This window comes from Antrostomus carolinensis, unplaced genomic scaffold, assembly GCF_000700745.2.
Source record: "Antrostomus carolinensis isolate BGI_N321 unplaced genomic scaffold, ASM70074v2 scaffold233, whole genome shotgun sequence".
Classification (NCBI taxonomy): domain Eukaryota; kingdom Metazoa; phylum Chordata; class Aves; order Caprimulgiformes; family Caprimulgidae; genus Antrostomus; species Antrostomus carolinensis.
In genome coordinates, this window is record NW_010305614.1 from 56,958 (window position 1) to 82,639 (window position 25,682).

The 25,682-nt window shown below is 38.8% G+C and overlaps 1 protein-coding gene across 1 annotated transcript in view; it reads right to left on the bottom strand.

Moving 5' to 3' along the window:
* Positions 1-25,682, bottom strand: part of LAMA3 (laminin subunit alpha 3) — a 118,491-nt gene that overhangs the window by 38,839 nt on the left and 53,970 nt on the right. Inside the window, exons 28-42 of the mRNA XM_029084233.1 lie at positions 23,626-23,734; positions 21,305-21,402; positions 18,839-19,004; positions 18,301-18,427; positions 18,075-18,214; positions 17,582-17,697; positions 16,837-17,048; positions 15,748-15,952; positions 13,029-13,173; positions 12,101-12,241; positions 10,532-10,696; positions 6,929-7,030; positions 5,891-5,974; positions 4,698-4,928; positions 785-898 (exon numbers count right to left, since the gene is read on the bottom strand). Coding sequence (XP_028940066.1) covers positions 785-898; positions 4,698-4,928; positions 5,891-5,974; positions 6,929-7,030; positions 10,532-10,696; positions 12,101-12,241; positions 13,029-13,173; positions 15,748-15,952; positions 16,837-17,048; positions 17,582-17,697; positions 18,075-18,214; positions 18,301-18,427; positions 18,839-19,004; positions 21,305-21,402; positions 23,626-23,734 — 2,155 coding nt within the window. The remainder of the gene's footprint in view (positions 1-784; positions 899-4,697; positions 4,929-5,890; positions 5,975-6,928; positions 7,031-10,531; positions 10,697-12,100; positions 12,242-13,028; positions 13,174-15,747; positions 15,953-16,836; positions 17,049-17,581; positions 17,698-18,074; positions 18,215-18,300; positions 18,428-18,838; positions 19,005-21,304; positions 21,403-23,625; positions 23,735-25,682) is intronic.

Genomic DNA, 25,682 nt, shown 5'->3' on the forward strand with positions numbered 1-25,682 from the left:
ACTGCAGGCAGAACGGATGCCGCACGAACAAGGAAGAAATATGTTTACACAGTAAGTGAAAAACTAGTGAAAAGCTTTTAAGTGGGAATTTTTCAGAACAAACTGTTCAAAGAAGCATCACAGGTATAAGCTGTAGAAGCACAGTCGGCCAAATGTCACACTTGCATTGCTATGAAGGCTGAGGTTGCTTTGGGTTTAACACAGCGTGCCAGGGACAAAAATCTGCCCACTATACCTTCTGTAACAGCTGAAAATTTCTTACTAATCTAATTTTTGTCCTCAATATTTTAATCCCCTGAGCTGTAAATTAAGATTAGTGGAGATTTACTGATGCTGATTAAAGAAGAGATTCTGCAAAGGCTATCCTATGCATGAATGCGCTATTATCAGCGTTGGCAAATCCTAGTATATATGTATAAAACTAAGGATTGCCTATGCCAGGATAAGACAAGACCTCATATTTATTATAAATAACTGCAAACAGTTACATATGTGCTAATTTGGTGACTTTTTGTACCACAAGCTAACAAAAATTATAGGGGAAAGAAGAGAACAAAAACAAGGACACAAAGTATTCTAATCACCCATAGTAAGGTTAAACATACATATACGTGTACGCAACTTACACTCATTAACAGTACAAGATACAGAAAATGAGGCATGCAAGGATTAGTTTTAATTGCTAGGAATTTAACAATACTGTATAGTCCATACTGCAGTAAGATAAATGTTTTTTTCCTCCTTTTTAAAAAAATGAATTTCTTAGATGTTAGTATTTACTTACAATACATTTTCCAGTACCATCCTGACACCTATTTGAATTTCCATTGCAGTTGCAGGGGACACAGCGTCCAGTGAATAATCCTTTATTTTCACGATAAAATCCAAGGCTACATTCCTAGACAATAAGCAGAGAAAAAAAAAAAAAAGTAGTGAGTGTTGGCAGAAAATAAAGGTTAACAGGTTATGGGAAGGGTATTTTGAAACTGTTTGCCATTTCCAAGGCGTAGTAGAAGTGTACATTTCCTTGCAAGCTCTTCTAAACCCATATTGTTGAAGCTCATATTGTTGTTTAAACTATAAGTATTTTAACACAATGAATAGCAATGAATGGAGCTGAAGAAGTTTCATCTGAACCCTGTGCTCTACACTTTGTGGTAGTGGGCATTTCATCCTTTTGACTCTAACCTCTGAGCAAAACACATTTCCTTTGGCTATGTACAAAGGTGTAGAATATGACTTTTAAACACAGAAAAAGATTTGAATATAGATTCACACTACAGTGTTATCAAAGAAGAACATTTGGAAATCTCATATATTAGCTAGTAGTTATATGAAATCTTGAAATTAATTTAACTATTGTGTATTCCTTGGAAATACTTCTAATGAGATATCTTTTACATGAATTCATCATGACTTCCACAGTAAGTCTACCTGGAGCTATATAAAGCTATGGTTAAGACAGAGCTAGGTGATCTTACAAAACATACAGCAGTCTAATATGTAAGTACAGGCTTGTCCCAGAAATCTAGGAAGCATGAGAAGAATGTTCAGCTATTGAGGGCACAGGAGACGGAGCACAGCCTTTCATATCAAAGTTGGGTTTAAATAGGGAGCTGAACCAGAGAAGATTAGACATGAAGTTTGTTAGCCAGGAAGGTAGGAACTACTATGTTAAAACCATGTTCTTGCTTGGCACAGGCAGGGAAAGCACAAGGGTAGTGAAAGTACAAGGAATTCTTCCTGGACATGGAACCTTCCCGTATACAGACCAACTGAAAAATTCATGCCCACCTTCTCTGCTCAGCATCTTCCTGGGACACCAACCACACCAAAAATGACTGGACATAAGTCTGCCTGTTCTATTCCCTAGCTCCTTTTCTTTAATAACTAAGCTGGTGTGGTGCAAGGAAGACCAGAGGCTGTATGGAAGAGGGGAGAAAGCTGTGCAACCCACAAAGCCAACACCTCCCAGGTTCCTGCCTCCGGTAATGTACTTCTGCACTGCACCTACACCTCGCCTCTACCTCACCTTTAGGGGCTGGCCCCAACGACATTCAGAAAACAAGCGACAGCTGAACTTCAGAGCTGTAAATCTTTTCCCATAGCAATTGAACTGTCAAGACTGATGGGACTAATCTGAAGAGCAAAGGGTTTGTGGGATGGTGTCTCAAATCATGTTCCAGTGGTGTGAGGTGTAAGTATTTATGCAGGGACAGGATTAACCAGTTAACTTATCAACCACTTAACTACCAGAGAAAAAAAATAATTCACCTCTCCCAGAGCAGATCTCAAAAGGAATATTGAGTTATTGCTGTTTAAACAACAGTTGTTAGTGGCACCTTTGCCTTCTTTACATGTGCGACAAGTGAAAAAAGTATGCAGAATAGTAGTATCATCAACAGCTTTTAATACTGACTTCAGTGTGAGCAAGGACTGAATTTAGAATAGACACTTGAAATTTTTAAGATACAGTTTTAAAAGGGTGAATACACTCCCTGAACAGCAGGGAGCCAATACACACAGCTTCTGAAGAATCCAGGGCCTGAAATACATTAAACAGCATGACTAAATAAAATATAGGCTCTAATGCATCCAAATTTTATTTGCTGAAAGTCTGTTTTTGGAGAGCAAAATTAATCATTCATTTTAAAAACACATCCAAATGCATTTGGAAGAAATCTATGCAATTTTTTATTTTTCTATTTATGCTGTCATTAAAACAACACATTTGGAGTATGTGGGCACTTTGTTTTTGAAAGCAGCATTTGTGATACTGAGAAATTGATTTCAGATGAAGATATAGCTCTAGGCACTTTCAAGTGCTTAGGAGTTCAGGCAGACTGTTTTCAAGTAAACAAAAATTTAAAAGCAACTTCTCACACACACTTGTTAGCAAAGTACTTTGAGATATAAGAAGATTAGCCTTCTTATTACTTTTATATTAAGTAATGTTTAAGTTGTTATCAAATTAGTTCATTTAAAAACCAAGAGAAAGAAGGAAGTAAGCAAGCAAAGAAGGGCAAATGAACAAATTACCTGTCTCAGGTAAAAATCCCTTTGAACTTGTTGCTGCTGACTCCCCTCCTGAAGGTGAGGATACGATAGCCTCTGTTGCATATCGTGTGCTAAACAACACCCCAGGGCTACTAGCATGACAGCCAGACATCCTACATTCCTCAGCCTCCGTGCTTGGGCCATCATTTTACTTTAGCTCCACTGCAAGCATAGGCTCCTATCCTTTTGCTGCTCGCCTGTTCTCTTACACTGTTCCTTCTTCTCCAGCTTCTGACTCAGATTAATGAGGCTCTGTGCCGTGATGGGCCGCACCTTTAAACTTTATACGTGAGTCAAGTTATACAGCACGCATTACTGTTCCAGAGGTTAACAAGTAACCCCGCAGTTCCTGTAGCTCAATATATACCTAAGTCGGGGTGTGGCAGGCATCACCTCCTCCCCACCTAAGGCAGCCAGACAGAGCTAGGTGATTAGAGCAGTAAATCACTGCCTGAGTAATGCTGCATAAACATACGGGGCTTACGAATTACCCAGGTGAGTGTCTTGATCACTTCCTTTGGCTATGTATTTTCACCAGGTTATAGAAAAAAAACACAACACCCTAGTTTATAAAGGCAGCACGTTGAAAGCAATGGGATGGCAGTAGGAATTTCAGTCAATGCTCATCAATGTGTGTGTGGCATAAAGCATAAAATGTGTGAAAAAGTATGTTTCTAGAGATATTTTCCAAATAGTATTTGACAGATGACGGAGAGCTGCCCTGAGCAGTGGATGCACACATGAGACATAAGCTAACCGTAAATGTTTTGTTCACTCTCTGCAGCTGCTCTGGTTTAGATAGTATTCTTTTATTTTCATTTAAAAAATGTTTGCAAGGTTGGTACAGCAAACAGTAACCATCAACCATTTTCTCAGAGAATAATTCTTTATATTTTGTGCACTTTGTACACCACTTATCTCTCTGGTACTTTATTCTGCTGCCTTGGGTGCTTGCACATGGGAATAGTTAAGCTCTAAGCTGCACAAAGTGACAACCAAAAGAATTACAGCTACAGGAACAGCATCAGGGACTGGATATACAACTAGAGCTAGGATTTCACCGTTCGTCAGGTAACAGTATTTGCAATGTTTGTATTATCTTTCATAAGAATATGTCAAAACATTTTTTTTCAAATATTTTAATGTCAACTTTCAAATATTTGCCTATAAAAACGGGAAAAGCATTGGTCACTCTATGAAAATAGGAAAGTATCCAGAATTATCTAAGTTCAGGTTACTTGCCTTGGACTTTGTCATGCATTTCCTTGATAAAATAAGGAATCTAGTCAACGTGTAGGGTCTCACAGACTGTGATCAAGTCAACTTTGACATTCCTCCCATTAAAGTAAGTATCGACCAAGATCATTCAGGCTCCCAGAGGGCATCACAGAAGAATCCCTCATTATAGTGCCTTACACATGTAAAAAGACACTAACAGTTCTGCAAAGGCAATGATGAGTTGAATAAACCTACAGTGCTTCATAGACAGTGAAAGTATTTGAGCCATTGAAAGTACACACACTTACAAGAAGCACGTTTAATTACTTCAATAACTAGCCTGTTCCCCTAACTAAGCCAGTATGTATAGCTGTAGGCAAGACAGAAGATAATGGTACAGTATGGAAGCAAACACTTCCTACCTGACATGAGTCACCAGCATACTCCGCAGGGCATGAGCAAGTCTCTACACTGGATGCAATGCTGCCGCTTCCTGCACTGGTGGCTTCTTCCAGCCCAACCTCACCAAGGGTTAATCGCTGAGTCTCTGTGAAGTAGAGGCCTCTGATGTGTAAACCTTCTAGTCTAGACAGGATTATCATCAGTTCTTCTCTGGATACAAGGTTATTGCTGCTGGCATGCCTGAAGTTTCCCTGCACAGTAAGGGTACAAAATGAGCACAGCCCTGCAGCTTCTTAAAAAGAGTATCTGCAAAGAATACAGGGTGACAGAAAAAGCCAGAAAAACCCCATGGAACAGACTTCTACAGTACTAACTGGTGTGGGGTGAAATAGAGGTCAGGAAAATAAATATAAGTAATGTAAACATAGGATAGGTAGAAAAAGGAATAATGAGCATAGAAAGGGATGTACCCTTTACTTTGCAAGGTACATATGGCTTTGAGGTACCAAAAGGTGAAAAAGCATATAGGTTCTTCTTCAGTCATCCAAATTTCTTTGAGGTATCACCCAACAAACCATAAACAGGTGGAGGAAAATGCTTTTATTTTTAAGAATAAGCAAAGTTATAGAAATCTAGTCTCTGCAGGCTGCCTTCACATGCTTTCTTGCTGCTAGTAGGCATAGCATTACTGAAAATAGAATCTGGTTTGAAGAAACATCTTTTTGCCTATATATGAGACAGAAATAAATAACCCAGTGTGACCTTCTGAGCACAGACTTAAGGTAGGAATAATCCCTGCTAAATTCACCTGGCTGCATGTTGGACACTCATTCTAAACTAGGTTACTAAACACCAAGGAAAACAGATAGCAGTTCATTCCATCCCTATTAAGTACAGTCTGGGGCTGCGATGAATCATCTTCCATTGATGACTCATTCAGTCTCACTCCACTGGCCCTGGAGAGTGTACTAAGGGCTAAATTGGACAGACAAGATGCCTAACTCAGAGGTGCTAAAATTAGGTGGCATGAACCAAAACCTAGGTTCAATGTGGCAGTAAAGAGAGAAAAAAAATGTTTATATTTAAGGTCTACAGTATTTAAGTCTATATTATTAACATTATCAAGTATTTGGTATTTCTGCACATCTTACCTGTGTATTTTTTATGTGCCACTGGGAAGAAAAGGGAAGGCCATTCCATTTTCATTTCTTACCTCAACTAGCTGTACACGGCCATAATATTGACGGTCAGGCAGCGGGTTGTTGGGATCCATATAAACAATCTTCATTTGCTGGCCCTATATGAGAATGAGGATATAACATTGCCATTTCACTACTTTTTATGATAAAATGTTCATATGCAATAAAATTCGGTGAAGTACATCAATTCTGTTCTTTGAGGGATAAAAACTAAGTAATATTAGGAAAACCGTATGTTATTTTGTCAGTGAAGTGGTATAGCAAGCACTGTGTTCCAGTGCCAGCAGGGTTTTCACTGCTTTTGCCTATTAACAACCTTGCTTTCAAGTAAAAAAAAACAAGATAATTAAATTAATGCTGACCAATTTTCACAGGAATTAGTTATTACTTTTGAGTAAAAATGTTTTTGCATTTTCAAGCACTCTCCATTGCACCCTGGATACCACTTTATGAGCCATGTTTCCCAGCAATATTCCCAGGATAATTAATTAGTATTTCTGATGGTCTGAACTAAAAAACCCACATCCTTGGGAATTTCAATAAACACTAAAAGATTTCAAATTTGGCTCTGAAGTGTTTAAATTAAAAATCTGTTAACCTAAAATGCTTTTTTACTTCAGTAAATGCATTTACTTCACTTGAAGCCCTGTAATTATGCTTAATTTTATGCTGAAGAAGATTCTCACAGAACATGAGATTAATTACACATGGAATCCAGGGCGTATTTTGCAGAGTTGCAGCCATACTTGTTGACAAGTGTGCAAGGCATTAATTCATCTTTTTTCACAGGTGCTTTTTACAGAGAAAATCCTGGTTTATCTTTTTATTTGCTCTTAGGTCAGTTATGCTTAATAATATGTTACTTTGGCAAGAGAGATAGGTGTGTTGATGTCTTTGAGCAAAATGCAGTAAAATCACTTCTATAGAAATGTAGCTAGTTGCTATAAAAGTTAAGCACACTGTAGGAATAAAATTTGACATAGTTGTCGGGAAAAAGAAAAAATAATGGTATTGGTACTGCTTGAAAGAAAAAATAATATTTCAAAACTTACTATTAGTTTTATGTCAGGTCTCTTAACCAGAAGAACCATGCCCTCGCTAGGCAAGCCAAAAGATTTCACTTGGTAACTTAGGAAGCCACCATATGAAGAAAGCTGTAACAAAACACACAAGACCAGAGATACCTTACTGCACTATTGTTTTATATTAATATAACTTTGTATTCCAGTTTAGCCAATCTTCCAGCACCATAAATAATATATTTACTCTTTTTTTCTTTATACAAAATATGAAAATATGTGTTGCTTGGAAGAAATTACTTCCTATTTTGTTTACTTTGTGTGTCTACCATCACTTTTTGAGCAGTTACTGTTCTCTGGAAGGTTACATGTGTCAGGTGGGTTTGTTGGGTTTTTTTCATACTTGGGATCACACCATCTGTGTCATGGAGAAATCACATGTTCACATGAAAGGCGTTCTTCCCCTGACTCCTACAGAACAGATCTGGCTCATCAAGAGCACATGTCAGACTGACAATGAAAGTGGTAATGAAGCCCATGAACAGCCATCGATAAAAAGTCATCAGACTAAGTATGTTTAAAGGTGGCTTTTCATAGGCCAGCATTTTCTAAACTTACTACAAAGATGAATCTAACCAGGAAATCCTTGCTCCACCTTCTGGAGGACAGGACTTCTACTGATATTAGCTGATATCATCAGCTCTGTTGTAAACAGACCGTTGCTGCAGGTTGAGCTGAAACCATGCTTCTTTTGGCTGAATTACCAGTGACCACAGGCAGCCTCAAACCCAACCAAACACACATGCTGCTGCCCAGAACAAACACTTGAGCAACTAGGTTTGAATCATCTGACAAACAGCTTCCTGGAGTCATGTATGAATGACTCAGTCCAAAACATACTGAGACAAAAGGAAGCTCCAGGCACAGCCCAGGCAGTTTGTCCGTGAAGAGCCTAGAAGGAATGTCTGTGGGTACCTAGGTGAAAACGGGTGTTTTGCCACACATATACTACTTTGTTTTGCACCCCTTGCTGTTTGCCCTGATAGCTTATGCTTGGTTTTGACAAGGGAGGAAGAACTGCTTTGTCAGTTTTTAGTGTTTACAGCCTTCAGTCTACTCCTTTCCATATACTTTGTTGAATTACAAACAAAATAGTACTAAATTTGTTCCATGGATCACAGAGCCATAATTAATGCTATTATCTTTAGCCAACTGCACTTTCAAAAGCATCATTCGGAACATTGGCTATATTTTGCCAACACAATCAAAACAACCCTGTATAAATTTTTTTTTTTTTTTACAAAAATATAAGAAAATTCAAATTAGAGCTAATTTACTGTTTAACACACATTTTAGGACTGCATCATTTGACAGGCTGTTACGTTACTGCTTTTTAAATGATTTTTTTAATGGGAAAATATTGGTGTTATAAACAACCCTCTGTATTCTATACATATAGCATTTTTTTCTAACATTAAGAGTGGTCTACTCAATAGAATGTCAAAATACAAAAGAGCAGAGAATGGGGATGATGTGATCTGAATTTCTCAATGACTGTTAGTTTCTGCACTGCTATAGATTTTACATTTTAATTATGTAAACAAAAGAGAAAGAGGAAAGAAAATATACTCTGCTAAATATCAATGTTCAAGTAGGAACTAGTTAAAAGGTTTAAGATAATGGAAAACAGTATTAAATGATCTTGTTCACATTTTCTGAAAGTGATGCCATCACTGCAAGTAGACCAAAGCCTGACATTTTCAGAATACAGTAACGGGAACAATTGGTAAATTTATGAGCTTGTAAAACTAGCAGTAAGATAGTATTTTAAGGTGACTTTCACTTCTGCAGCATTGCCTGTGCTAAAATACACACTTAGATGGAGTGTACAGTAAAAGCAGGTCCAAAAATAGAAATATTTGATTGACAGTGTTCTCAATTGTAAATAATAGCAAGTCATGGCATGCCTAGTTAGATGCTGTGACATGCAACATAAACCTCACAGCACTGTTCTTAAAAGCTATGCTTAAAAAGGGTTATTACCTGCTTTATATTTTGTTATGGGAACAATAAAAGTTCTTTTGCTTTAACATTGTAGTAGATAACATATGCTTTAACATGGAATTTCTTTGAAAGATAATTTGTAGACACTGAAACAAGAACCTCTATAACATTAACAAAGAGCACCCTAACTAAGCATGCTGATCACCTTAAAGCTATATACATCTGAGCATAGGAGAGCAGGGTGAAAAATAGTATAGAATCACAGAATGTTTGAGTTGTAAGGGACCCACAAGGATCATCGAGTCCAACTCCTGCCCTAACATAGGACAGTCACAAGATTCAGACCATGTGTCTGAGGGCCTTGGCCAAATGCTTCTTGAATATTGTCAGGCTTGGTGCCCGGAGCACCTCCCTGGGGAGCCTGTTCCAGTGCTCCACCACTCTCTGGGTGAAGAACCTTTTCCTAATGTCCAACCTAAACTTGCCCTGACACATCTTCCTGCCATTTCCCCTGGTCCTATCACTGGTCTCCAGAGAGGAGATCAGCACCTGCCCCTCCTCTTCCCCTTGTGAGGAAGTTACAGACTGCGATGAGGTCTCCTCTCAGTCTCCTCTTCTCCAGGCTGAACAAACTAATCAACTTCAGCCTTTCCTCATACAGCTTCTCCTCTAAACCCTTCACCAATTTTGTGGCCCTTCTCTGGACACTCTCTAGTAGCTTTATATCCTTTTTATACTGTGGCACCCAAAACTGCACCCAGTACTCAAGGTGTGGCTGCACCAGCACAAAGCAGAGCGGGACAATCGCCTCCCTCAATCAGCTCGCAATATTGCTCTAGTCTTTCAAATGAGGACTAAGAGGAACTTCAAAAATTGTACCGTCTTTAACACTTGGTGTCTATTCCATTTGTTTTAACTTGTGTGATAGCAGGATTGCATCTGAGAAGCCTGTGTGTCCTAGAACTGGCTAGCAACTATTGACACTGTCAGAGTTGAAAAAGGAAAACCTGAGGCTCTGAGCCTGTAGGCCACTACTAGCAAAGTCCCCCTGGTCAGTGTGATCCCCAGGCTAAAATGCTGAGAGATATTAACAGTGAGCAAAAGACTGCTCCTATGCATGAGCAGAAAGAGCAGCAAGCAGTTCAAAGAACACAAAGGTTAGAAAATCAGGTGTCGCTCTTCACAAGCCACATATCAAAAGCAAAAGGCTGGGTTTTTTGCATGCCACGGAGCATGTTATCATCTTTTATTCTTCTGGAAATCTGCCCAGGAGATACTCTAGGGAATCTAAGATACTCAGGTACATTGGCAAGTTCTACATGTTCTGGGTTACAGAAAAGCAGATGAAGGTACCAGCTCCCTGAACCACAGCTCCTGACCATGTTGTGCACAGAAAGACCTCCCTGGCACCAAGCAAGACGATTAATTCTATTAATTCTATTATTGGTTGTAAATTTAACACTGTACTCAGAAGTGAAATGTTGTGATTCCTGGCATGACAGGTAACAGAAATGAGAATCTCGTGAGGGAAGAGAGAGAAACATATCTAAGAAAAACAATGAGACTCTTATCAATGATGCTGTCAAAAAACAAATACATGTTATTAAAACACACAAGTTAGGTGCCATTTACCTTCTCTCCTAGGTAAGATGGTGGTGCTTTCCAGTACAAATTATGCACTGAAGCAGGCAATTCTTGAACATCAGCCACTACACTATTACTGACTGGATTGAAAGTGACTGGAATGTCAATATTTTCATCCATTGCCTCCAAGCGCCAGTTCCTCATGTCCACAAACTAATGAAAATACATAAAGAAAATAAAATCTTATCTCGCCTTTTGTTAAACTTTACCAGCACCAAGTAACGAGGAGAAATTGTTTAGCCTCTATAATTCCCTCAGCATGAAATTTAACCCCTTCAGAGCCAGCCTAAAATCTTTGTGCAATATATGTTGCAGGGACCTCAAAAGAGAGTGTCAGTAGGATAGATGTGCCAAAGCTACTTGGGATGCAGGCATTCAGGCATTTGGTTTGTCACCTACAAACTAAATTCCATCTTCAGTCATGTGAAGGAATAACCCTTCTGGAGGTGACTAGGAATTGTGTACACAAATCCAAGGATATAATTTGGAGGTGCTTGTTAAAGTCCATTCCAAAATCAAACCAAGGACACTAACCTAAAAGACTGAGTGTGGACCTGTTGTGGTAGGCTAAGTGAGAGGGAGGGGACATGGCAGGATATTTTGGAGAGGCAGGCAATGTAGCCTAATATCCTGGCTCTTTAATGCACATTTCATGTTCTTGGCTTTTGTTTCATGAAAGACCATGCATCCTGTTATTTCTCATTATGCTAGGGGAAAGAAAGCATAATGCATATGTATCAGAACAGTTGTGTGATGGGGTTGCCCTTGGCTGGCCTGAGCAATAAAACAAAGAAATAGACATGTTTTCAAAAACAATCTTGGTGAGGACAAGTAATCACTAGAGGAAATTTTCCTAAAGCAAATGGAAGTTTGCTACTGACTTAATCGAGGCTGCATCTTCATCCTTTGCTTGTAAACAGTGAAGTGCCACAATCTGGATTGCATCTAGTCTATGTCTAAGCCTGAACTAAACTCCTCATCCATCATTTTAGGACTCTGCTTCTCTCTTTTCTTTCTCTGGCATTGTTTCAGGCAGTTCTTGCTTTTTTTTCACTCTTCAGCCATCTCACCATTCATTTATGCTACTAAAAACCTGTCTTCTTTTCTCACACTTGATGTCATGTATTTTTTTATAGGACGGAAGAAAGACGATTTTTACCATCTCTGTAGAATCTGTCACACATTTCTCAGGTTTCAAAATTCATCTATGATATAGACATGTATACTGACATGTGCTTATCAGAACATCTTGAAGGATGCATTGACTTTAATGATGAACTAGTATCTGAAGACCAAGCAACAGATGGCCAGCTCAGCTTCAGCCCAACTAGTGATTTGTAAACAAACAGGCGAAAAGAGCCATTTCTGTTGAAAGGCACTTTCAGACTACTCCTAAGTCTTTAACAAGGTTGCAATAGATCTGCACTATTGTTTGCAGAATATTTCTCATCCTTAGAAACTAATAAAATATATTTTCAATTTTGGAAGAAATCTGGCATTTCCTTAATGCAATAAATGTAGGTTCATAATAGCAAAGAAATAAACCATTGGACACACCTTGGTTCTACGATGATTTGTGCTGCGACAGTTGCTGGTTGCCCCAAAACAAAAGCAAGAGGTGCATCCCCTGGGATTAGAAGGGTCCAGATAAAAGGATCCTGGTCGGCAAGTATCACATTCCGCACCTTCAACATTCTCCTGTTAAGGCATAGTTGAAATAAATTTCAGTGCTTTTCCTTTTGGTTTTGGTTAGGCCCCCAAAACCTCATGCACATAAAACAAATCTTCTAAAAGAATATTTATTTAAATGTATGGAAACATGAATGAAAATGTGTGATTGTCTGGACACATTGTATTCCAAATGCAAATAAAACTGACTTCTTGGAGACTATCTTAGTTTTGACCTGTCTTTCTAGTTCATAAAGTGAACCACTGAGTAATAAATATTAGTCAGAGACAGCTGGTAACCTCCCTGCCAAAAGCCTCCTGCTGGCTTTTCCAAACCTACAATATAAAAGGTCACTTGTGAAAGTTCACATTTATCACATTTAATTATGCAGATCAGAACAAAAGATCTCCTGGATATAATGATGTGGTGAAATGTCATCTGACATAATATGGCTAAAAAAAGCCTGGGACCTGGTTAACATCCAAAAGCTGAGATGCAGAAGCATAATGCGGATCTGTGCAGGGTACAGACTGCTTCAGTGAATCTATGGACATCTACTCTGCAGCTCTGTAACATCCTGCAAAGCCTAAGAGCACCTGTACAACTGACAGATACTGAACTCATTAAAAAATGGCATTTAACTGCTACCATGGTAATCTGTGCACATATGGCAAGATGCGATGGTTTTGTACAGCTGCATTTAATTTTTACTGAAAACTTAATGATAAACTCACTTCACTCACTCCATTAAATACGAAATAGTCACTGATGTGCAAACGATGCTTGTGAATGCAGAAGTAATTTGATTTATCTGACCTTGCAGAGACAAATTCCTGTCTGGGGATCGCAAACATCTGGTTCTGTTCCATCTCTGTTGCAGTTACACGGCACACAGTTTGGGAAACCGTAAGTACCCGGAGCACACTGATCGCACTGCCGTCCTTTTATTCCTGGTTTGCATCTTTATCAACAAACAAACACAGAGGAGGGAGTCAATAGAGGAGGCAGGAATGGAGCAAGGAAGGGAAGATTAAAACAAAAGGAAGGTGGATCTTTGAAGCATATGTATGGCTATTACACGACCTTATGGTTTCCACAGAGAGACAGCAGCAGGTTAGAAATGTTCTCAGATTCCAGTGATGAGATGTTTTATATGGTCATAGAACTGATTAGGATTGGATTTGATTTTGAATAATTGTTCACAATGGAATTAGACTGCTGCAGCTATTCACTGCTTGCAGGGCAGAATTATCCTCTCTGTATACCAAGGTATGAAACATGGATGTTGCACACAGTAAGCAGAGCTGGAAGAAGATACATAGCTGGAGGATGTGACTGGGCATTTTCTCAAGGCACTCACCTGCTAACAAAAAGGTGGAAAATCCCAGGCATATGAATAATTATGGGGACTTCAACCTGTCATAAGTCTTGGGTTAGTTTACCACTGTTCACAAAGGATAAAATCCACTTTGCTCACAGTGAAGGCTCAATGCCCTGGATTTACTTAGGTGAAGTACAGAAGATGCAAAAACCAACGCCGTACTATGAATAAGGCTTGGGATATGAGACAACATCTTTCAGTGGCAGCAGCTACTTCATCCTACCTTTACAACAAGCTTGCACAGAGCAATAAAACTAGTGAAAATGTAGGTCTGTTGATCCCTCCTGCTTCTGTCTATGCTCATAAACTGTCTGTACCAGCCCAAAGGAGGTTTCAAGACAGTAAAGATCCATTGATAAACAGTCTGCCACCACTGCCATCCACACCTTTACATTTTAGTTGTGATAAGTTAATTTTTTTAAAGTCTCAGCAAGTTGGTGGAGTCTCCTTCAGCTGTCAGCACCAAATTTATATGTGCACTAACACTGCAAATTTAATGGAAATAAACAGTTAAAGTGTGTGGACAAGGTACTTCATGTAATATATGAAAGCAATTACTCAATTCACCAAACAATGAGCAAGGTTTCTCAGAGTCTCTCTGAATGCATTACCCACACACACAGACAACTGGAGCTGGATGAGGATTTTGAACTTCATGTAATCAACAGAAGGAAAAGTATAAATCAGAATGTAGTAGTTAGCTATATACTTCAGCAATCAGTCCAAAAGTAACTACTAAAGGTCAAATTTTGCTTCAGAATTTTTACCAATAATAATAATTTCTTAGATATTTCCAATCAGGCTGCACATGAAAAATATCACCATTATAATCTGACAATTGAGCTTTTTACTGAAATGGAAAAATGTGACTATTTCTGCAAAAATTATCCTCAATTTTACTAGAGTAGAAATGTGCTAAACCCTTTCTTTGAAGTATTGGGTTTTATTTGACTCAAGTATTAATTTTATTTATTTTTGCATAGTATTATTTTTTAATTTTATTTTGCACTACACAGGGAAAATGAAAGCAGGGACTTTCATGCAGAAAGAGTGCATCAAGAGACACAGAATATGCTACACTTTAATCCTGAACCCCAGCTTCTAAATATGGAAACAAATTCCTGTTTTCCTCTTGAGATAAGACAACTATGCACTTAATATGAAAAGGACAGACTTAAGAAAATAATTTAAATTCAGGAAATATTATGAGCATTCTCTGAAAATAAGTGTTCTCTATCATATTTACAGGATTTACAGGATTAATGGTAGAGCAGGAAGGAGTGTATTTTTCTTTGTTAGGACCCTGCAAAAACATTGTGCAACCAATCAGACTGAACCTAAACTTGGCCTTACACCACCTGTTTGCTATGAAGTATTTGTACTTGTCATTTAAGGACTCAATTTTCTCAAGGAAATAATAGAAATGTTGAACTATACTAATACTGACAACATTGGAATGTAAAATCATTCCCTATGGCTGTGCTTGTATTTTAGAAGAAGTAAATAAGAGAAAAATAATTAAAGAATTTCTTTTAATCTCAGCATGCTGAGTTACAGAAGAATAAGCATATGTCATACAGAAGGCATAATTTTAAGGGCAATTATCACCTATGGCTCCAACTGAACCATATCTTCCATACACACAGCACCTAGCATCAAAGTTTCTCAAATTTCATTCCAAACATTGAAGATCTACAGAACTTAAAAACCTCATTAGACTTAAACCCAGGCATCAGATTGCGGAAAGTCAATTGTAAAGTTTTAAGAATCTGGGAGATAAGGTACACCACTACAAATGATGTACGGCTTTAGAAGTCAGGAGCTCTGATCTGAGGTCTGCTACTAACTGAACATTGAATAAGCCATATGAAATGGACAGAGATTTTGCGACGTACCATGAGTGACACAGAACGTCACTGGCAAATGGAATGCAAGCCCAGAAATCCCGAATCCCACCATTAATTACCTGCACAAACCAATTTTCTACTAAACATTGCAGGTATCCCTGAAACCCTGAGTTCTCGCTATAGCCAAGCACTGCTTAAATCCTTATTCATTATCATCCAAATTTCCCACATCCCCTCCAAAATCTCTGAAAGAATGGTGAAGAAAACCACTTGTGCATTGTTTATAACACACGTAACACAAACTTACTTGCATTGACCACTGTTTTTTTCACATTCTGGGCTTGACACATTAATGACTCCTCTTTCTGAACAGTTGCAGCTCTCACAGCCAGCGAGAGGGTGATAGCTGAAGTAATGTTTCTCGCATACTTCACACTTTGGTTTCACAGTTCGTGGAGGGCAAATGCATTTACCAGTCACACCATCACAAAGACGCTGCCCGCAGTTGCATACTAGGTCAAAGAAAATGTTCTACAAATTAATCCCATCTCAACTTACAACGACCAACTCTTATCAGACATGTATGTGAAACAAACACATACGAACTGTATGTATAAAAGACATGATTTTTTTCTCTCTTGCACTAGTTTTAATCTCATCTGGCTAGTTTGATTTCAACTACCACAATGATGCGAGACTGAGACAAACCAGGGGCATGGAAACCAACTATGTGACCGCAATTGTAGTTTCAAAGAATAGCTTGAGACCTTGGTTCTTTTCCACGAACTGGCTGCTTAACTTCACCACAGCCATTATTATCACTTCCCCAAATTATCAAGCATTAAACAATGAAGAGTTTTGGTGTTAAGGGCACTACTTTCACAAAACAATATTAATAAACATAGAGTATAATATCTGGGAAAGCAGCTGAAAACTGTTGGCGTAATTGATAAATCTGTTGATGTTAGTAAGAATAACATCAGAAAAAGAGGAATTAAGAATGCTGACTCTGATTACGCATTGAAAATTCTGAAGATATAAACTGGGATGCAACAGCAACAACTTAGAAATGATTTAGCAGTCAGTGCAGAAAAATCCATTTGACTGAAAGAGTAGCAATACGGATTTTAACCAGTAAAACTGTAAGCCTGCTCCACCTGATCAGACAACACACGGGAAAGCAGACTTCACTGTAAACTAGGTATACTTAAAGGGAATGGGGTTAATTCTGTGCTAAAATGAAAGCTGTGCTATGCTACATTTAAAATGGCTCAACTGGCCTCTCATAGGATCAAGCTCCATAAAGAAACATGAGGCTGTGGCACCCATGCAGTAAAATCAGAGCATTAAATAAAAGGTGGAGTCAGGCACATACTAAGTCCGATCATGTACTTACGCTTGCAGAATGGGAATCCATAGTAGCCAGTTTGGCATCGGCTGCACTGACGACCGATGACATGAGGTCTGCAAATGCACTGTCCTCCCAGGGGGCTGCAAGTAGGGCTCGTGGCACCTGTGCTATGGCAATTACATGGCAGGGCTCCATTGTTGTAGAAAGCCACTAGTGACCTTACAGAGTCCTTACAGAAGACCGATGATCCTTCTGGGCTATTTAAATAGAAATATAAATCACGTAAGTACTGGCACTTAGGAATTGTTATGAGTGTGCTTTGCAGTGGTTTATTAAATTAAGGTCCTGTCTTTCAAACAGTTCTCTGACATAAGGATGGCATCAGTACACATGCAAGGGTATACTTTAATTAAATTAGCAGTGAATGATTTTTAACATGCAGGTAAGGGACATTTTTTTTCAAATGAAGTGTGTATATTAGTCATATCAGTTCAGACATGCCAAGCAAAATACCAAATACCAAAGATGGAAATACCAAAGACAGAAAGATGACATAGATTTTCCTCTTTTGTACTGTGAGCAATAAAGCTCTACCTTTACATTTCATTTACAATAGACAGTCATGGAAAAATGACTCATGGAAATTTAATGGGCCAGCATAAGCCATGAATAGCATTTTAATGTAGCACAATTATGGGGATTTTATACATATGCCTTTACTACAGAGAAAAAGTTATATTAATTCCCAGCTTGTTGTCAACGTTCAGTTTTTTTAGAAAGTGAAGCTTACTCGATATAAAAACTGTTTCCTCCACATTGGCTGATAAAATCAAATGACTTGTCCACTGTCTTTTTGTCAAGTATTTTGTAACTGTAGGTGTCTGCTGGAACAACTAAGACATTTTCCTTAAAACGATAAGAAAGCCAAATAGTACATTTCAGAGAAAAGCAAAAGACACAAGCTAAGGCATTTATTTATTTAAATGTTGCTTCATTATGTGTTCTGGATTTTCTCTAAACTCTTAACATTTTAACTGAAAAAAATAGGAAAATATACCTCTTCCCACCAGAGTTGTGATGCTACAAGCAGTGTGCCATAAAAACAGTTTATAGTATCTTAAAAATTTAAAATAAAACAGAAGCAGTGCACAAGATCCTAAAAATCTGAAACACAACATTAAAAGACAAATTCATTCTTTTTGGCTTTCATCTTTGCATCTATCTCTAAATGAATGGGGAAACTAAGAATGACATTTCCAAGTACATTTATGTAATAAACATACCAGAACCAGCATTCTTCCTTCAGGTATCGTCACTGTAACAGAGACCTCGGGTTCAGAAATGTCAAGCTCAATTTGGTTTTCTGCAATCACCTGATCCCGACAGCCAGACGTATGAGGGCAGAATGAAGCATTGAAGGAACCTAGAAGAAAAAACATAACCCTTAAAATGCTCCACATGCCAAAATGCCAAGAAAGGAAAGGGGTTAGATCAAATTCAGATGCTTACCTGACCACACACGTCCTGCATCCACACGCACTCGCACAGGGAACACCGGGTGTGCTGGCTGATAAAAATGTACCACAAATACGTATCTGCCCAAGTGGGGCACTCTGCCACTCAAAGTAATCTGGTTCTGCAGAAACAAGAGAAGCTCGGATAGTATATTTGTTTCATTAAATATTCTTGGGTTTATGAGCTGTGCTCTGTGCCACCTACCTGCAATAAAAGAGAAGGGGGCTTAATGTCTCTCAGCAAGTTACGTGTCTTCAAAGAACATGGCATTACAAAGCCATGCTCCTATCTGTTTGCATGCCAAGCACTTAGATGGGTCTTCTGCAGTCTGTGAGACTACTGTGGAGTTTAGAAAGAAGCTGACATTTTTGTTTCTCTTTCTGTATATTGTCTTTGTGGCTTACTCAGTCTGCAACATTTTTATCATATCACACCATTCATTTTTGAGTCTCTTAAAAGTGTTTCATCTATTTAACTTTATTAAGAACATATTTTGTGACTTAGGAAATAAAGTTTTCAAAATATGAGATACCTGTAGTGGTGTCAGGGTGACTCCATTAACTGAGTCAGAAGGTAAAGGGGCACTCGGTGGATCATAGAGTATATTTCTCCGTACTTCGGAAATTTTCCCATCCTTGAATGCATCCAAAACCAAAGATGCTGATGGAGTTTCATATACTGAGGGAATGCACGTTGCACTAAACACAGAATTATAGTAATTACTCTTGGGGCCAGGAGAATTTCTGAAGCATCGTGAAACGAAAAGCAGTCGACTCACAAAAGTCAATATATTAGACTGTATTACAATTAATAATGCAATAGTAACCCAAACTTTATTAATCCAAAGTTACTCTTTGGATTCTGTGCAAATGATCAGAAAGAAAATTAAAACAAGAGGTACAGATTTAACTCACAAAAGAGAAAATGTGCATTAACCAATTTTATTTACTCAAAATTTCCTTAACCTGAACAGTTGCAATGGAAAGAGTTTGCTAAGGCAGACGAACCTAAGGGAACTGAGCGTATTAAAAAATTAAATACATTTTAGTTAATCCAGTTAGTTGCATTCACCAGAATCTGTACTAATAATGAATTCTCAGTTCTACAAATATTTACATAGGTGTATCCTTTAAACATGCAAGTTTTCACACTGAAGTCAATGGAACTACTTAAGTACTTAGAAGTTAAGTATACACTCAAATATTTGTAGAATTGGAGCCAAAATAAATAACAGTGCTCCTTGAAATCATCCTTATTCATTCACTGCTGTGTTTAACTATTCTTTTCTTGGTACATTTAATTCTGAAGAACTTGATTGAGAGAAGTATTTTCTAAGACTGCAGGAGAATACGTTTTTGGGGGTTTTCTTCTAGTATTTGTTCACTTCTAGTGAGTATTCAGCAGACAATGATTAATCTCTGCTCAAGACAGGCCCAGAACTGGAATGGCACGTACGTTTCAGAGCCAGGACTGAGACATATTTGCCAGGCCTGTGTGGGAAATCACGTGCAGCATCTGCTTATAATACTGTTAAACTAAGCCAGGACTCTGCATTTTTCAACTTGGTGAACACTAAACACTTTCAGGAAAGCAAAAATGCTGCCAAATAATGGTTATAATAACAGAACAAAAGCATACCGTAAACTATGCAAATATAACCAGAGATTTAAAAAACAAACAAACAAACAACACAAAACCAAAGTAAAAGGTACGAATTTCTACATTAGCTTTATTTTAAATCATGTTTTTTACTCAGCCTTTTTCCCACATTTTACTCAGAATATAAATGCCCAGGAATGCAAAATACCTTTGTTGCAAGGACAAGTATTTTCAGTCTTAGAAAGCTGCTCTCAGTTGTAACACTCCAAGCAGGAGAATCAAAGCTGCTATTCAATGCTATGCATGCTTGGAGGCCAAGTACAGTCACATGCTTTTATCCCATTTACTATCCAGATTTTTCTGCTTTCTATTTCAATTCAACCATTACATTAGAAGCCACCATCTGTAAAACTATTAGACCTAGCCATCAACTCCTTCTGTCTCTGAAGGAGACATTTACTTTTGCTTTGAGGCCCTTCTCATTGCCAGATCAGTTGGAAGAAATCCTTAGGAGCAGCATCACGAGGGGCATCCTGGGGAGTGCAACAGGAACTGAAATGTGGGGCCTCTTAATTTGGAAGCTGCAGTGATAGTTCTTCTCTGGCGCAAAGAATAAAACATGTGGAGAGGGGAAGAGCTTCCACAGGACAGAGCAAGTGCTCTGCAGAACCCAAGCCTGACCACTTGGGAAGTGAAAGTTCAGGTTCAGATCTTCACAGCAAGAGAAGAGCCATCAACGTGGGTCAAGCAAGCTGTATATGAGCAGTTTAATTACTGGTCCTATACAAGTATAATGGAGGAGAAGGATCACCTGGCATTGTTGTGTGGGTTTGAGGGCACACATTGCTGTGTGGGGTTGAAGGCACACCTACTATGCAGGCCCCATGATGAGATGGACAAGGAAATGGCTTGTTTGTGAATTGGGAGTTTACATGTTGAGTAGTTTGATGCTGCCAAGTTGAGCTGCTGGATTTGTGCCTGAACAGGTAGTCACATCCCCTACCAAATGACAAATTAAAGCCATTTTGGAACAGCTGAAGCAATAGCATGCAGAATGAAACTCAGATGAGCAGTAAGCATTTCAGGCCACCAAAGTAGTAATGTTTCTCCAGCTTGGACACCTATCATACTGGACAGCAAGTGAAAGATGCGTGTTTTCTAACCAGCACTCGGAAGTTCATATGGGCGAGGAAGAGGCTAGTAACAAGTTAACACTGCACAAAGACTGTCTAGGTCAATATTAACACTTCAGCATTTTTACAAATAGTACTTTGCAAAGGTGGCCTACAAATTCCCTGTGAGACACAGCGAAGGTTCATTCAAAAGAATTAAAATCCCATTTAGTCTGCCTTTCAAGGTCTGCTTCAGAAAATACAAAGGATAAAACCAAGCAAGTTACCTTCCATCACGGGTACTCCTGTAAGCAGCTATGCACTGTACTTTAGGATCCACATATTCTGTAGAAAATTCTTCAGCTGATATAATACAAACCTTGTGCTAAAAAATAAGCACAAGACACAATTAACAAAAAATAACAGGGCCAGGCCTGAACAGGAAGGTCGAAGCCTAATTTTAGCATGGAGAGACCTGATCCCAAAGCTATGTTCTGTCATGGACTTCCTACAAGATTTTGGCTCCTTTTACCTGCCTGTGCCTGAATGTCTCAGCACGTTTCTGTCCTCCTCAGGGGAAAGTTGGCTGTTCAGAAGTTAAATAAATTAAAATGTAAGTATAATATAAGTATGGCAATGGAAATGACAGAAGACCAGCTTGTGGGGTCAGAAGCTAGGCAAGGAGTGTACAGAGATGGGAGGGTAAAGCCCTCATCTGTGGTGTTAGAGATTTTGGGACCCTGTGAGAATTCCTAGGCCTTCTGAAATGCAGGCACAAACACTTGCTCACACAAAATCTGTAGGAATGAGTTTCAGTGAGACCAAGATTTCTCCCAGTAGATTCAGAACTCATTTTAAAAGCCAATAAGACATCATATGATTTTTTTTTTAAATTAAAACTAAACATGAGTGAATGAACCTGTGGTAGTCCTGCTATAGCCATGGTGGTAAAGACATAAGGCAAGGCTTGTAGGTAGACACAACAGCTTGCACAGCTAAAATATATTATCCACACTTACAAAATACATAACTGCAGGTTACAAATTTGTGCATGAACTACTTGAAAAGGACACAAAAATGCCTGATAAGCAGTAAGATAACTAGTGCTATATATTAATGTAAATAAAAACTGCATTGGCAGAATTCAGTTATATGCAAAGTGATTTGGTTTAGAAGCAGGTCCTAAGGAAGCTCAGCTTGTGTTTTAGCAGTAGCAAGCAGGGACTAGAAACTCTTCATAAGCTAAAAGGCAGAATGCTAAAAGTCCTTTTTCCTGGGCAGCAAATGCCCTGCATGTAACAACGCACAGGGCTCCACCCTATTGCAGCAGGACAAGGGTAGACTCTGAAACTTTGAACTGCACTTTATGAGCAGCTAAATAGTTAGTGCAAAACACGGACAGGGTTTAGACAGCTCACATGCATCAATGTGAGATAAGGACTATCAAGTTGTAAGAGCCTTTCTTGAAAGCTGACCTCAAGAACCCCATTTCCCCTTTATTTAGACCAGATTTCTGAACTCCAGCATTGCAGACAGTTCCCCTTTGCCTCTCTGGTCTATATGACAGGGGGTCACATAAGGATCTTTAACTCCAAATCTGCTGCCGTTGACTCCGTGATTAGTGTCCATATACCAGAAGTTCTTCTTTTCCCCCTTCTTCCTATCTTTTGCTAAGTGCAGTCTTTACATTTAACATGGGGAAATATTTCCTGTATCTCAGGAGAATATTGAAATTTATCTTGCAGCAAATTATTCAGAGAATGAAAATTAGAATTTAGAAATAAAAATATACAGATTCCTAGCACAAGAGACTTCCACATATGGAGATACAGACTAATAATATCAACGTCTTTTGGATATGGACCTTGTTAGCACAGCAACTGCTGCTGGGAGCTAACAGACAATTTAAACAGTATTTGTTCACACTGAACACCATCTCATAAAATGAAGAAAGCATGTATCAGTTATTAATCCTAATAGTTCCACAAAACTACTCTATGTTTATAGCTGGGTTTCAACTCTAGATTTTAATCAACTGTGTCACTCACCTTGCATTTCTAAAATGGAAAACAGAAACAACATAGAAGAAAATCTAGTGCCCAGAAAAATGGATTCCTGGTGTGGCCAAAAGAGGGCAGTGAAGGCTTTTTATTAAAAGTACTTAAAAGTTATATGACTAATGAATGCATTTATTTTCTGAAATGAATGCACTTATCCAAATTTTGTAAGACACCAAGGAAATTCCCACATGGCTGTTGAGGATTTTAAAAGAGTGAAAGATAAGGACAAAACATAATAATGATGAAGTATAAAAGCTACCAGAAGATTTTTCATTTAAAGCTTACATGTAGAAGAGAGAGGGGAACTGAAATAAAGCACAAGAGAGTTGGAAAAACCCTTGCCAAGAAAGGCAAATTTCTGTTCATCTTTGAAACAGATCAAGTTTGCCTCAGTATTCTCTGAGTATATATAAAGAAACATCTTCAAGCACCTAATATACATCATTTCACATATTACCATAGAACACGTGAACATAGGGAGAAAAGTATCTCTCTTTACCCACTCAAGGAACAAGTATTACAAAAGGGTAAAGACAACGAAAACTTACCAGAAGAAAATTAATTGACGAAGCCTTAAGATGTATCTTTGTATCTGCTAGAAGGTCATAGACTGCGATGCGATTCCTGTCGTCAACTACAATGCTGCGACAAAGAAAACTGAGACAGAAAGGAGGATTAAAAATGAGCCTGCTGGCATTGCCATGTTGTTTAGACAATCGCCTAGCTCAGCTGTGTAGCTTTTGGCTAGCCTCACCGCTCGCTGGTGACTAACTGTCCTGCTGGATCATAAGTTACAACTACTTTTGGCCACTGGTGAACATGCAGTACCCTCGCTAGCGAGACAAAGGACATACCATGTACAAAATACTGCCTGTCCTTTGTGGGTTGACCTACCCAGAGCCCAAACCTCCAGACCTCAGTCAGATTTCCATTTGAGCTTCTGCTTTAAGTAGGACCAGACGGATACACATACATGCTATCTGCAGAGGTTTCCAAGTTGCGTAACACAGCGTGTAATTAATATTCTGTGCCTGGGCCATGCTCCTTGAGGTGCCACCAGACACCAGCTGCTGCTTTCCACTACTGCCACGTGTCATTGACGGTGTGGATCAGCAGCTCTCAGTCACACAATGGCAGCTGGGCAAGTCTTGATCTTAGGAAGCTATTCTGTATGCTGAGATACCCCTCAATAGAAGTGGAAAAATTGAGGTTTGCCTGTTACTGACTACCTTTAGTTGGCTGCGCACCTCTGGTAAAGACAAATAGATACTAAGAGGAAGAGTCTTTATAGAGCCTTTGAACTGCACCTTATTCAGGGAGCATGACCCCTGCAACCTGTCAAAAGCTGCAATAGGTCCCTTTTGTTAAAGAGAAGTCATAAAAGGCTCTAATTTCTTTTCTTTCTTTGGCACTTCTGCTCAGCCAGCATACCATAGGTGAGACACTGTAACCACCGTACAACTGCTTCTCTATTTCTGTGAACCAGAGAATGTGGAATTTTCAGTCTTGTTTAGAGCACAGCTCAGAAATAAGGTCAGCCCAGGGCTAAGGACATTTAAGACCTGAGAAATATAGGTCTCTTATTTGCAATTTGCTGGAAGACTGCAATGTTTTATGCTCTTATGATGTTTTATTGGGAATAATCAAGCTCATAGAGCTGTAAGAAGGCCTGGCACAATACATTCCTGATTCTGCAAGTTACTCTCATCTGTATGTACCTCACTATGCCATTTCTTGATTTATTTTTGAACAGAAGAGACTTGTAGCTTCCTGCTTAGGAAAGATGACACAGCAACTTACTTGCACTGTGACTATTAGCTTCATGCAGAAGGGCCACAGAAGGGATTTACTGCATTGCTGCATTAAAGTAGCATGGGCTTTCTTTGTATTTTCACAAGCAAGTTCTTACTGTATCATACAAACAAACAAGTATGTTCAAAATTAATCCATTAAATGTGTTTGGGAAAAAAAAAAGGGGGAATAAAATGGAAGATATATAGTGAGTACTTTGGGGCTCAAAGCGTTACACAACTGGCTAAAATAAGAGCTTTCCCCAGCAATAACCTGACAAGGTCACTGCTCCACATAGCTCTGTTCTGTATCACAAACATGCTAATGAAAATTATTTTTCTTACTGGGCAATTTCATCCTGAATATCCCTCATCCTGCAATCTGCCAAACACTTGGCTCACAGGAAAAACAGATGCATGTCTGCAGTTCCCCGGCACGGGGTAGGCTTTCCCAAGGGCACAAACATCTGCAGGATCACAATCCTAATTTGAGTCATAAACTGAAATGCTCAACTGTTAAAGACAAGATTGTCTTTAACAATCATGAGAGACAAAATCTCACATGCAGAAAAATCTGCAGTAACCTCACTAGTCAACAAGGATGAAGAAGCATTTGGCTGAAGACCTTGCCTACAGCCTAACAGCCAGAGGATGTCCACACTCAGAATTTCAGAGACCTTTATACCTCTGCTTCCACAGATCTTGTTAGAAATGGTGGGAATACTCTTGTAGAACTGGCTGCTACATTTTTTATAGCCACACTCCTTGGACACGCTTTTAACTAAATAAAAACAGCGCAGGCATCTGCGACCAAC